The 13,158-nt window shown below is 44.0% G+C and overlaps 1 protein-coding gene across 1 annotated transcript in view; it reads left to right on the forward strand.

Annotated features, from left to right (window-relative positions):
• Positions 1–314: 314 nt before the first annotated feature.
• Positions 315–13,158, forward strand: part of LOC145356754 (acidic mammalian chitinase-like) — a 30,633-nt gene continuing 17,789 nt past the window's right edge. Inside the window, exons 1-4 of the mRNA XM_080209622.1 lie at positions 315–339; positions 1,099–1,131; positions 7,824–8,007; positions 12,097–12,153. Coding sequence (XP_080065748.1) covers positions 315–339; positions 1,099–1,131; positions 7,824–8,007; positions 12,097–12,153 — 299 coding nt within the window. The remainder of the gene's footprint in view (positions 340–1,098; positions 1,132–7,823; positions 8,008–12,096; positions 12,154–13,158) is intronic.

The following is a 13,158-nucleotide window of genomic DNA, read 5'->3' on the forward strand; positions in this document are numbered from 1 at the left end:
ATCTTCAATATACAAGTTAAAAGGTTTCACAGAGCAAGGAAGGAGCCACACTCTGCACATGATGTGTGAGCCATGATTTGACCATTCACAGATGCAGCACAATTTCTTGGGAATTTAGGAATTTACAATTCCACAGCCCTCCCCATACCAAGTCCCTCTCCAGTGGCCTCCATTAAATTCCGTCCATTGTCTCTTTACAAATTCCTTACTTTTCAATTATTGCTTCTACAGATTCTTTATTCAGCCTTGTGCAGACACTATCAAAGGCACCATTGAATGAAAAAACAGTGACTGAACAGTTTCAAAGCTCTAGGATGGAGAAGGCACTTCTCTTGACTGGTCAGTATTGGATATTTTGTGTTGGATTATTTTCATTTTGGACTATCTGAAGTGGTAAATTTAGCCATGTAACCAGATGATTGATTTCATCAGAATGTCGCTCATTTCTCACCTTCTGCCTGTTCATGTGGGTGTTGTTCACTTAATGTCCTGGAATTGTTTATACCCACAGTAACAGGCAGGCGATGGAACAGTTTAACATCTCATCCAGAATGTGGCATCATCCCTGTGATTGCCCAGTGTGTGCTGTGATTGGGTGGGTTTCCTCAATGCCAGCACCTACTCAGGAAATTATTCTTTCATATCCAGATTGGTGAGATTTTAACAAACTGTTCACCTTCATCATGTTCACACCCTGGAGTTGACTTATCCAAAAGTGAGATCATTGTCAAAGACAGCGGGTGAGATTTTTTCCCTTTCTGTGGTGTGTTTTGCAATAGCAGAACACAGCGTGCCACTCACTTAAGGCCCCACCATTGTCAACAGGATTTTCCTTTGAATATACCCTTTATGGAAAACCCATAAGATCCTCCCAGCATGAAGGGTAACTAGATTCCTGTGGAGAAGTTGATTAAACCAGAATACAAATTGACTTGTGCCACTGTTGTTAGAATGTATTTTTACATCAGAGAATAATCAAATTTTACTATTTATTTAGTTTAGTTTGTAATGGGTCCTTTAGCATTGAAGTTCCTTGGGAGTTTAATAAACTGTTTTCTCAAATGTGATGTGAAATAAAAATGTTTATTTTTACTTTAGTGAGTTTGGTCTTCTTACTGCATGTATCACTGGGTAAGTCATTGTACATTTCTATTTTATATAAATTGGTAGTTTCATTGGTCCTAATTATGGTAATGTAGGGTGGAATTTAATACCTCAATCTGGCAGCAAATGTGGAGGTAGTTTGGGGGTTGGGGGCCATTTAATGGGCTGGAGGGTTGTGGGGTTGAGATCCCACTGCCTTCCCACTTCCGCACTATTAAGTCCAAGGTAAAAAATCTTGTGGACAACCTTCCCAACCTGATATGAACTGAGGCCACAAGTGGGCTGTTAATGCTCATAGGGCCTCATCCCACCACTGTTGCTCATCAACCACCGGCATTGAGGAAGGGCGGGTGGCGGGGTTGAGGGGGTTCTCCATCTCCTCATGAAGAACATGGCAAACAATTTGCCTTGTAGCATGCAAATTTCTGGTGTGGGTTTGGAATCCCTTGTTCAAAGGCATTTAGTGCCTGATCTAAGGTTCTGGAACAAAGAAATTAGGATCTACTGAGAGCCACACACCTGCCCTTTGTCCCCACCGGGGATTGATCACCTTCCTGCAATCCCGCTTTTTTTAATGATATAAAGTCACCAGTATATGTAAGGGATTGAGTAAACATGTTGTGGATTCAATTATTTAGATTTGCCACAGATATACATTGATATACACATCCATGCTTTATGGATATAAAGCATGAAAACACATCAGCAGCAGAGTTGTCTGAGTGTGCTCTGCTTAAAAAGTGAAACAAAACTGGATCACACTTTCTTTCTAGTGGTGTCATGCTCTTATTTCTTAAAGGCATTTTAACATCCCCCTTTCTTTTGAAAGATACCTTGCTCCCTTTCAGAGATCTGTAACGATTTCCAAAAACAATTTCTTGTTTAATTAGAACTACATGAGTATGTAGAAGTGGTGAAGCTATGAGTCTCTAAAAAGTAGAGGTAATCTGCGAGTTCACCCAAGCCAATGGCAATTTTGTCTCATTAATTGTTCTCAGTGATCTGTGGGGTTGTCATTCTTGGACGTTGTCCCAGGTCACATATGGAATCTTGTGCTTGATCCAATGGACTGTTCATTGATTGAGGAGGTGGAATGGATCTGATTTGCCCTCATAATTGCTCCATTATGCGTAAAGGCTTCTTAGGATCGTGGTTCTGAAAAACCTTTGTCCCCTTAGTTAGTGGCCATGTGTCTTCCATGAGTTCCTGGATTGCAAGCTTGGCAAGTCTGTTTCTTTATTTGTTGTGCACCTTGGTTATCCTCTCTATTAGTGTTAGTTTTGCTCTCTAGTTTCTGAGAGAAAAGAGTAGGGAAGAGTAAGCAAACAAGAGCTTTGCCAGTGATGGTACTGTTGCATTTAAAGGTGTTACTCTCAAGTGTAACATTGCAATATGTGTCGATCTTCCCTGGTCTGTCTACATTTGAGATGTACATTTGGGATTGCACTATTTAGCTCAGCCATTAGGTCCAGGGTAATAAAGAGAAGAATTAGTATGATTGATATTCCATTTCACACGCATATCCTGAAATGACTTACCAATAATTTGCAGACCATAATCCATAATGATCACTCTGTAACTCTAACAGTGAACTGTAAATTATACTTGAAGAATGTATGTGATATTTGTGCCTGATCTGCTGTGTAATTGGATACTTGGTAAAATAGCCAGTGATGATGGTGGAGTCAGGAGCATGAACATAGGAGAGTTTGGTGCTATTTTGGACCAAAGATGGGTAGAAACTTTATGCAGAGTTAGTCATCCTTTGTACTGACTTGGCAAATGCTCTTGACGTGTCTCACGGCTCCTGATGATGACTTCAGTATAATTTACAATATCCAGCCAATAGATTGTCTGTTGTGAGCCTTTTTGTCTGGTCTAGGCACTTATGTGCACAATGAAATTGTTGAAGAATAACATACTGTGAAGATTCCAATTTGACATATTGTCTGCTTTTAAAATTGTCTTCCTTTGAGACACCTAACATCGCAATATGGCCAAAATGAGCTCTTGTGTCCATTGAATTGAATCAGGCCATTCTTGAAGATGGTTGTTCACAGTTCCTGGAGAACAAAATCTTTCACCACATTTTCCAGTAGCTTCTTGCATCTGTTGGAAAAAATTACTGGATCAATTTTAGAACTTGCATTCTCTTGCATGTATAATGTTGGTGATCCCTTGAAACTTCATATTTTGCCAAAACATTCTGGGTATTTATTTTGGTTTGTGTACTGTGATGACAGGTGCATCTCTGAGGTTGATCTACTGTATGAGGCCTGACTAATTCCATTCCATTACTAGTGTGAGTGCACAGCAGGTCAGTAATGCACTGATTGCTGGACCTTCAGTTTCCATGGCGTGGAACAGCAGTTATGCCCAGGAACTGCTCTGGTTGTACTTGCTCTGTCGGATTATGGAACTTCCACCTGGAAGAACAGAGCTGTCATACTCTGAGAGTTACACAGCAGGAAGTTTCACCTTGGTCTTTCATGTTTGTACATGCATATCTTTTCAAATTCAGAAGGGTAGTGTGTCGGCACTTACTCTGGGTGAATCTCGGCTGATAACTTGTGATTACTAACTTGCTTAGAGCAGGTCATTCGAATCTTGAATAACACTTCAGATGATGTTATAGTATCTATATTTTCTACAAAATTGATAGTGTGGAATACATTCACTGATTTTTGTCTCATTGTGCACAGTATAATCATGTTCTGGTTTGTCAATTACCTCATGCTTGTGTTTCATATGGAATATTCCACTGTTATTCTTATTGACAATGAACCCTTTGTGTAAAGTTTATTAGGTTCAGTGAATTACTCTTTGTAGCTCCATTAGCCATTGTTCTAATGCATTGTCACTTCTAATGGCTGTTTTTGCCACATGCTTTGTAGAATTGGGGGAAACCTAGACATTTCCTCAGTGAACGCAGAAGACCACATTGTGTACATGTCTTGCTAGATTTAAGTTGAACTAATGAGCGTGTTAACAATTGATGTTGCACTTAGGACCTGTAAACTTCATCGACCTTCGAGGATCATGTTACATTTATGTCCATTCTTGAGTATCTCTTATGTGCTATGCATTTATAGGTTCTCTAGCAGATCTTTCTGGAATGCTTCCATTGTGGCTAATGTGATCACCAACTCAACAATTCTGTCTGCTAGCTGTGTCTGTGAAAAATCACAGTACATACCTTTGTCTCAGCATCTGCAGATGAAGTGTCTGTGGTGTCTGTAAGCTATTGCTGAACTGATATGAACTCCATGGGATGAATACGGTAGTTTAATCTGATTCAGAACCAGTCTTGCAATGGAGTACACACCTTTTGCTCCTTAGTTCCTCTGCTGTTAATCCTGATGTTTTTATCATGTTTGGACCTTGATTTCCAATTGCAAGACAATTTTTTATGGCTCGCTCATCTGGTTTAAACACACCAACAAACTATAGCGCTATTCGCTGTTTAAACATTTAAACTGAAATGCTGGATCAGTTGCAACCCAATTTAAACTGAGGAATTTTGTTAACATTCCAACAAAAGCCATCGGATGTTCCTTGTTCTTGAGCAATGTCAATATAACAGCTTTCACATGCTTTTCTGAAGCATTACCTCTTCTTGTGCCATGCGACACAATCAAAAATTTTTCACCATGATGTACCTGTACTGAATTTAGCTGCCAGGATGAGCACCATGTTATTCATGACAGCGATCCCCATTCATAGAATTCCTACAGTACAAAAGGAGGACATTTAGCCCAGCTAGTCTGCACCGACTCTCCAACAGAGTGTCTTACATGGGCCCACACTCTGTCCTATCCCCATAACCCCACACCTTTATGCTGCTAATCCCATTAACCTTCTGATCTCGGAGTGTCAATGGCCAATCCATCTAATCTGCACATCTTTGCACTGTGGGAGGAAACTGGACCACCCAGAGAAAACCCATGCAGACACAGAGAGAACATGCGAACTCCGCACAGACAGTCAACCAAGGCCGGAATCGAGCCTGGGTCCCTGGCACTTTGCGGCAGCAGCGTTGGCCACTGCGCCACTCACAGGTGCCGAGGCCTCTCAATCCTAGGCTTCTGGTGAGTGTATTGCTGGCATCAGCCGTGGCTTCCAGTGGTTGTCTTGGAACATCAGAGTTGCCAGCAGCTCTTGGTGGGTGTGAAATAAAAGACCAGGGAAATCTGGATTCAAGTCACAATTAAATGTGTGCAGTGGGAGAAGAGATTGAGTGATCTAGTGAAAAGGTTTGAGGATCAGGTTGACTTCTATAAAAATGACAGGTTTATATAGCTCGGTGACTTTTCCACTTCCCAAACATGACTATTTTCTCAACTGTCAGCTCCTGGGATTTTCACCTCCCCTCCTGCGAGATGCTAACAATTTCTCCTGTTCCTGTCTGTTGTTCAGGTTTCTCTAAACATGGTTGGGGTGAAATATTTGTCTTCAACCCAAATTAAAACATGCAAATTAATATTAATTGAGGAAACATTTAGAGAAATGTAAATCAAATTTCTGTTCATTGTGCTCAACTCTCTGGCAGGAACACTGAAGACAAACAATTTACTTTGAAGAGAAAAGTAAAAGTTTCCCAGCGATCAAAAATAAAAATCCCCTTAGAAACACCAACAAATGTTTATTCCCATCAGGCCCAAGGATTCAGGAAAGTCCCTCATGTGTTTCTTAGTTCAGTTGTATCACCTTGGAGTGTGTGTGACAGTTGTGCCTGATGTGCTCTCCAATCTAGGGACTTTGTATGCATAATGAAATTGATGAACAATAACATGCTGTGAAGATTCTAATTTGACATGCTGGGTCCAATTTTACCAAAAATTCACACCCAGTTTTGGGTGTGAAATTGCAGTAAATTCCGGCGTTGGGCCTGCAACGCGACCTGCACCTGAAACCGAGTAGACCTCACCTTTACCAACACCCGATATGGGTGCGGATCCGGTCTGCACCCCAATCGAGCGGCCCGCTGATTTAAATACATTAGCATGCATTTAAATCGACTTAATGAACCGCGCACCCAACTCTACCGCCAAACCCCACTTTACCATCTTTGGATCTGTTCCGTGTCCACGCTGTTACCAACGTGCAGAATAAAAACCTGAAGCGGATTCCTATTCTGCAGGGGAACCTCCAAAGCCCATCCTCCTTGAACACCCTTCGCAGACCTCCCACTAAACCACCCCGCCAGACCCGCGACCCCCCCCCAAGATCCGAATCCCCTGGGACGCAGGCCCCTCCGCCACACCCTGCCCCACCAATGGTCAGACTCCCCCCACCCCGGTAGGCAGTCCCCCCCTCAGCAGAGCACACCCCCAACCTACCTCAATTGCTGCTGCCCCTCCACCATCCTTCTGATCTGCACTTGTTGATGTGGAGATGTTGGCGTTGGACTGGAGTAAACATGTTAAGAAGTCCCACAACACCAGGTTAAAGTCCTATTGGACTGGTGTTGTAAGACGTCTTACTGCACTCGTTGGACAGACTGGAGCACCTTCATGGCCTTCTGCTGGTGTCTGCTGGAGGAGGGGGTGGGCTCAGATGGAACTCTGGTTGGGAGGGGGGGGATAGGTGGGAGGGGGGTGGTGGGTTGATGGAGGATGGGGGGAGGGTGGACTCGGAAGAATTTCCACCAATACCCCCCAAACCAGAGCTCCATCTGAGCCCGCCCCCTCCTCCAGCAGACGAAAGCGGAAGGCCAAGAAGGTGCTGCAGGCTGTCCAACGAGTGCAGTAAGAAGTCTCACAACACCAGGTTCAAATCCAACAGGACTTTCCAACAGGACTTTAACCTGCTGTTGTGAGACTTCTTACTGTGTTTACCTCAGTCCAATGCTGGCATCTCCACATCAACGAGTGCAGGTCAGAAGGATGTTGGGGAGAGAGCAGCAATCGAGGTAGCTTGGGGGTGTGCTCTGCCAAAGGGGGGCCTGTCTCCCAGGGGGGTTTGATCGCGGTGAGGAGGTCTGCTGGGGGTATCTGCCTCCCAAAGTGGGTGGTATCCGGGGGGGGGATGCTGCCTCCCAGGGGGTTCTGATCGAGGGGAGACTGCCTCCCAGGGGGGTCTGACCATGGGGGGCGTCTGCCAGAGGGGCCTGCCTCCTGGGGGGATCCGAACGCGGGGTGAGGAGAGGGTGTCTGCCTCCCAGGGGGGCTCTGATCAGGGGGTGGGCTGCCACCCAGGGGGGGTCCGATTGCAGCTCATCCCCCACACCCCCCCACCCACACCACCAGCTCTCTCTGTTTTGTCTTTCATGCCGGGGCACATTGTTTCAGATTTTTCCGAACTGCACATGCAGTTCGTTCTGACAGCGCTAAACCCTGCGCACAGCGCAGACTGGACTGGAGCTGACAAAAAGCATATGGGCACGCTGGAACGGGGATTCCGGGCTCGAATCCATTTTATGTCCGGATCCTGCCCTTAGTCTCCGATTGGTAAAATCTGGCCCATTATCTACCTTTAAAATTGACTTCCTTTGAGATGTTTAACTTATCCCAATAAGTCCAACATAGTGTCATGTGTTCATTGACATACTGAATTGAATCAGGCCCTTCACTGATGATGATTGTTCACAATTCCTGGAGAACAGAATCTTTCAGGAAAGTCTGTCATAAGTTTCCAATTTCAGTTTTGTCAACTTACTGTCTTTAATGTTTCATATAACTGCAATGTTTCATAACTACAATCTTTTCTTCATACTTTAGTTTCCTCCTACTCACTGCTTTGCTACTACTTACAAACGTCTAAACCAAGTATTAAGTTCTACCCAGAAAATATTGACCCTTGCCTGTGCACCCATCTGATTTATTCAAATTCTAACACAACAAAAGACATCTCAGACTGGAAAGACGATGATATGTACAAGAGATTTAATGATTTGAAAAAGAAGTAAGTGAAAGCATTCTCTCTGAATTACATTAGTTACAAAATTCTGATCTATTTTGCAATTTACGATAATTCTCACATTAACATATTCAAAGAATTTTGCAACAAGTCCGGAATCTTCTGGTCCTGTCTGCAGTGGGAAATTTGGAGGGTGAGAACTTAATTTGGTAGGAATCCAAAAAATCAGTTTGCCGACAGCATGACGAGCTTTTGTGATGTGACAATGCTGCGCATTTAAGAAATGTAATTGTGTCTTGTTTTTTGTGATGGGACAGTTTTATTTCTCAGCTCTGATTACAGTGACAATTGCCAGCAAGGTGAAGCATCTTCAACAATCCAAAGGGGTGCCTGTTGTTTCCAGAAAGCAGGGTTTTGTTCTAAAACTTGTGGAATTCTCCATAGTGCAGTGAGAGAAAGACTTGTGGTAATGTTGGTGGAACTTTTACAAATTAAGTATTTATGGGAACTGTTGCCTCAAGGGGTGTTTCATATGAGTAGAATCAAGTAGAAATCTTTTTGAGGGAAATCAAAGACTAATTTTAACTGTGTAAATGTATTCTTGTGTGTGTACATTTTCTTTTATTTTGTTAATAAATGTCTTAATTTATCATCCAAAATCTCCATCAGTGTTTCTAGATTTGGTTAGGAGGTTGGCAGTAGCACAATTCAAACTGGAAAATTCTGTGAACATTTTGATAATGTGGGCAGAGTTTTATGAGATTTTTTTCCCAACTGTGCAGCTAGCACGAAATGGGAGAGTTCCTGAACTCATTTTTGGGAGAGTTTTCACACCCATTCCTTTGCACTCAGTGATTGAAAGTGTGAACTAGATCATTTCAAGGCACTAGAGACAGTGGGTGGGGCTTAATTCACCAGACAGCCTGCAGCTCAGATTGGACAGGCCCACAGGAACCCAGAGGGAGGAGGAAGGGCTTGAGACCATGCCAGGCCATTCCACCCATGGGACTGTGACTGTGGCTACACTTTCTGACTCCCCCTTTCTTGACACCAGGACATCTCAGGGGCAGTGGGATGAAGAGGGTGTCATGGATACATCCCTGACAACTGAAAGCCAGCCAGGGCCCTCAAGGTACAAGCCCTCCAGAGGATGATCACCAAGGGTATCACAGACCACAGGTGTGGTATGTAGCTGGCCACCTCCAGCTCCAATGTACATCCTGGGGAGACATGATGCGGTGATGCCAGCGTTGAACTGGGATAAACACAGTAAGGCATCTCACAACACCAGGTTAAAGTCCAACAGGTTTATTTGTAGCAAACACCACTAGCTTTCAGATCTGGCTGTTCCTTCATCAGCTGGGTGGGAGTTCTGATCACAAATAGGGCATATAAAGACACAAACTCAATTTACATGAATAATGATTGGAATTTATAGCTAATCAAGTCTTAAAGGTACAGACAATGTGAGTGGAGAGAGCATTAAGCACAGGTTAAAAAGATGTGTATTGTCTCCAGACAGGAAAATTAGCAAGATTTTGCAAGTCCAGGCAAGTTGTGGGGATTACAGATAGTGTGACATGAACCCAAGATCCCAGTTGAGGCCATCCTCATGTGTGCAGAACTTGGCTATCAGTCTGTGCTCAGTGACTCTGCACTGTCTTGTGTCGTGAAGGCTGCTTTAGAGAACGTTTACCCGAAGATCAGAGGCCGAATGCCCGTGACCACAACAGGAAGAGAACAGTCTTGCCTGGTGATTGTCGAATGGTGTTCATCTGTCTGTTGTCATAGCGTCTGCATGGTCTCCCCAATGTACCATGCCTCGGGACATCCTTTTCTGCAGCGTATCAGGTAGACAATGTTGGCCGAATTGCAAGAATATGTACCGTATACTTGGGAGATGGTGTTCTCATGTGAGATGATGGCACCTGTGTCAATGATCTGGCGGCCTTCATGTCACACAACTACACAGAGTTGCTGAGCGGAGACTGATAGCCAAGCTCTGCACACATGAGGACGGTGTCAACCGGGATCTTGAGTTCATGTCACACTATCTGTAACCCCCATGACTTGCCTGGACTTGCAAAATCTCACTCACTGTCCTATCTGGAGACAATACACACCTCTTTAACTTGTGCTTAATGCTCTCTCCACTTACATTGTCTGTACCTTTAAGACTTGATTAGCTATAAAGACTCACATTCCAATTATTATTCATGTAAATTGAGTTTGTGTCTTTATATGCCCTGTTTGTGATCAAAACTCTCACCCACCTGATAAAGGAACAGCCAGTTCTGAAAGCTAGTGGTGTTTGCTACAAATAAACCTGTTGGTCTTTAACCTGGTGTTGTGAGACTTCTTACCATCCTAGGGAGACACAGAGAAGTCATGGTAGGCCATGTAAAGTTAAGAATTCGTTGCAACACTAAGATGGCAAGGGTGAAGAGCAACACTAGTTAGATAGGATACTTAAGCACCTTAAAGTCTCACTTTCACACATTTTTATATTAAGGACTTATTTTGAAAGCAATTTTATTGCTCACAGTAAATATTATTTCACCCCACACCTGTGACTAATTTGCCTGTGAATAGTCTCTAATAGGAGTGTACTTACCCCAACAGCCACCAGAGGGACTCTACACATTGATGTCAATGGGGGAGGCCCTCAGCACACTGCTGTTGTGAAAAACAAGGCACTCAAATAATTCACTGGCTACAGCAGTTGGTATGCCTTGGCAATGAGTACAACATCTGCCATGGCATCCCCAAGACACAGGAGAGATTTCCTCCCTCACCATCCCACCTACCATGGGTGTTTAGCCTTACCCACTTCTCAAATGTGGACCCAGTTGCCAGTGTGCATGTGGAGCTCAAGTAGGAGTCAGACTAGTTTGCACCAGGGAATCATCACATTGGCATATAGCAAGTCGTCATCATCCTCCTGCCTGCCACAGAAACTAGCCAGCACAGCAATTTCCCCTGATCGCACTGCCCTGGACCATTCAAGGAACAAAGAAGAAAGAAAATTACAGAGCAGGAACAGGCTCTTCAACCCTCCAAGCCTGCACCGACTATGCTATCCGACTTAACTAAAACCCCCTACCCTTCCGGGATCATATCTCTCTATTCCCATTTTCTATTCCCATTCTATACATGTATTTGTCAAGATGCCCCTTAGAAGTCACTACTATATCCACTTCCACTATCTCCCCCAGCAACAAGTTCTAGTCACCCACCATCCTCTGTGTAAAAACCTGCCTCATACATCTCCGTTAAACCTATGCCCTCTTGTAATTGACTCTCCCACCTGGAAAAAGCTTCTGACTATCCACCCTGTCCATATTTTTCATAATCTTGTAGACTTCTATCAGGTCGCCTCTCAACGTCCGTTGTTCCAGTGAGAACAAATGAAGTTTCTCCAACGTCTCCTCATAGCTAGTGCCCTTCATACAAGGCAACATCCTGGTAAATCTTTTCTGTATCCTCTCCAAAGCCTCCACATCCTTTCGGTAGTGTAGCAACCAGGATTAAACACTATATTCCAAGTACGGCCTAACTAAGGTTCTATAAATCTGTAACATGACTTGCCAATTTTTAAACTCAATACCCCAGCCATTGAAGGCAAGCATGCTGTATACCTTCTTGACTACCTTCTCCACCTGCATTGCCACTTCAAGTGATCTGTGTACCTGTACACTCAGATTCGTTTGTCTATCAATACTCTGCAGGGTTCTGCCATTTACTGCATGAGTGAGTGAATATGCAGTGAATGGTTGTCCTGGTGTCATTCAGATATAGTACCAGGACCTTGGATTTCATGAGGGAAGGTCAGGGATGGTGACTTCCTGCCCGCCATTCTGAGATTCGCTCGGCCTTTGTATGTGCAAATGCAATGACAGCTGAACAATGTAAATTTGCACAGGACCAGCATCCCCCCGCCCCCCATCCCAATAGAAATCACTCTAATTTCCACCCCCACTGAATTTATAATCTACAATGGAAGATACCTCACTCTCCAATGATCATTGATGCGTAACATTGATATGGGTAGAGAAATTAAATGTTGATATTGAATGCTCTTCCCTTTTTCAATCTCACACTGATATTGATGCTTTCTATCATTTTTCTGAACAGAAATAAGAATCTGAAAACACTTTTGTGTTATGGAGGTTGGACAGATGGAGTCCAAAGGTAAAATCTAGAATTTCCCAAAATGGTTTATATCCCAAATTTAGTGATTCAAGAGCTTGCAAGTATCAATGACAGCATTTCTCTGATTATCTAGTAAAACAAAAGGCTTTTTTCAATGATTCAAAAGAACAATGGCAACAGACACTTAAAATTATGGAATTCCAGGCTTCTTAGTAGATTTCACGTTAGATGATGAGAAATGTAAATGGTTTTGTCAGGCAAACAGTGCAAAGTATTTAACAAAAATACTTCAGTATGAATTTAACTTTAAATTGTTGGTCACTGTCCAATGAATGACCATTTTAAATCTTGTATCAAAAAAGCCCCTTCTACAAAATTCACCATCAATTTGCCTTCTCCCTTCTTCAACATTCACAAATGGTTACACAATCAGAGATTTGGGGTGGAATATTCTAGCCACCCTCGCCCCAAGACCGGAAAATCCCACACAAGGTCAACAGACTTTTCATGGTCCCTCCCACCTGCCCTACCCCTACCCCCACCCCTACCCCTACCCCTACCCCCACCCCTACCCCTACCCCTACCCCTACCCCCACCCCCACACCTACCCCTACCCCTACCCCCACCCCTACCCCTACCCCTACCCCTACCCCCACCCCCACACCTACCCCTACCCCTACCCCCACCCCTACCCCTACCCCTACCCCTACCCCCACCCCCACACCTATCCCTACCCCTACCCCCACCCCTACCCCTACCCCTACCCCTACCCCCACCCCCACACCTACCCCTACTCCTACCCCCACCCCTACCCCTACCCCTACCCCCACCCCCACACCTATCCCTACCCCTACCCCCACCCCTACCCCCGTCTGCCACAATTCAACATGCTGCAGGAAGATTCTGTCTGAGAAATACATTTAAAAATACAATTTTGGTCCAAGAATGCACCCCAGAAGTTTGCTTCTGTGTCAGAAGCCAGCACATTCCTTTCAGAAATAAGATACGTGAGTGAGTCTGGATTTCAACCAGAAATGTAACCCA

This window comes from Carcharhinus amblyrhynchos, chromosome 22 (genome assembly GCF_965287045.1).
Source record: "Carcharhinus amblyrhynchos chromosome 22, sCarAmb.v2.hapA, whole genome shotgun sequence".
Taxonomy (NCBI): Eukaryota; Metazoa; Chordata; class Chondrichthyes; order Carcharhiniformes; family Carcharhinidae; genus Carcharhinus; species Carcharhinus amblyrhynchos.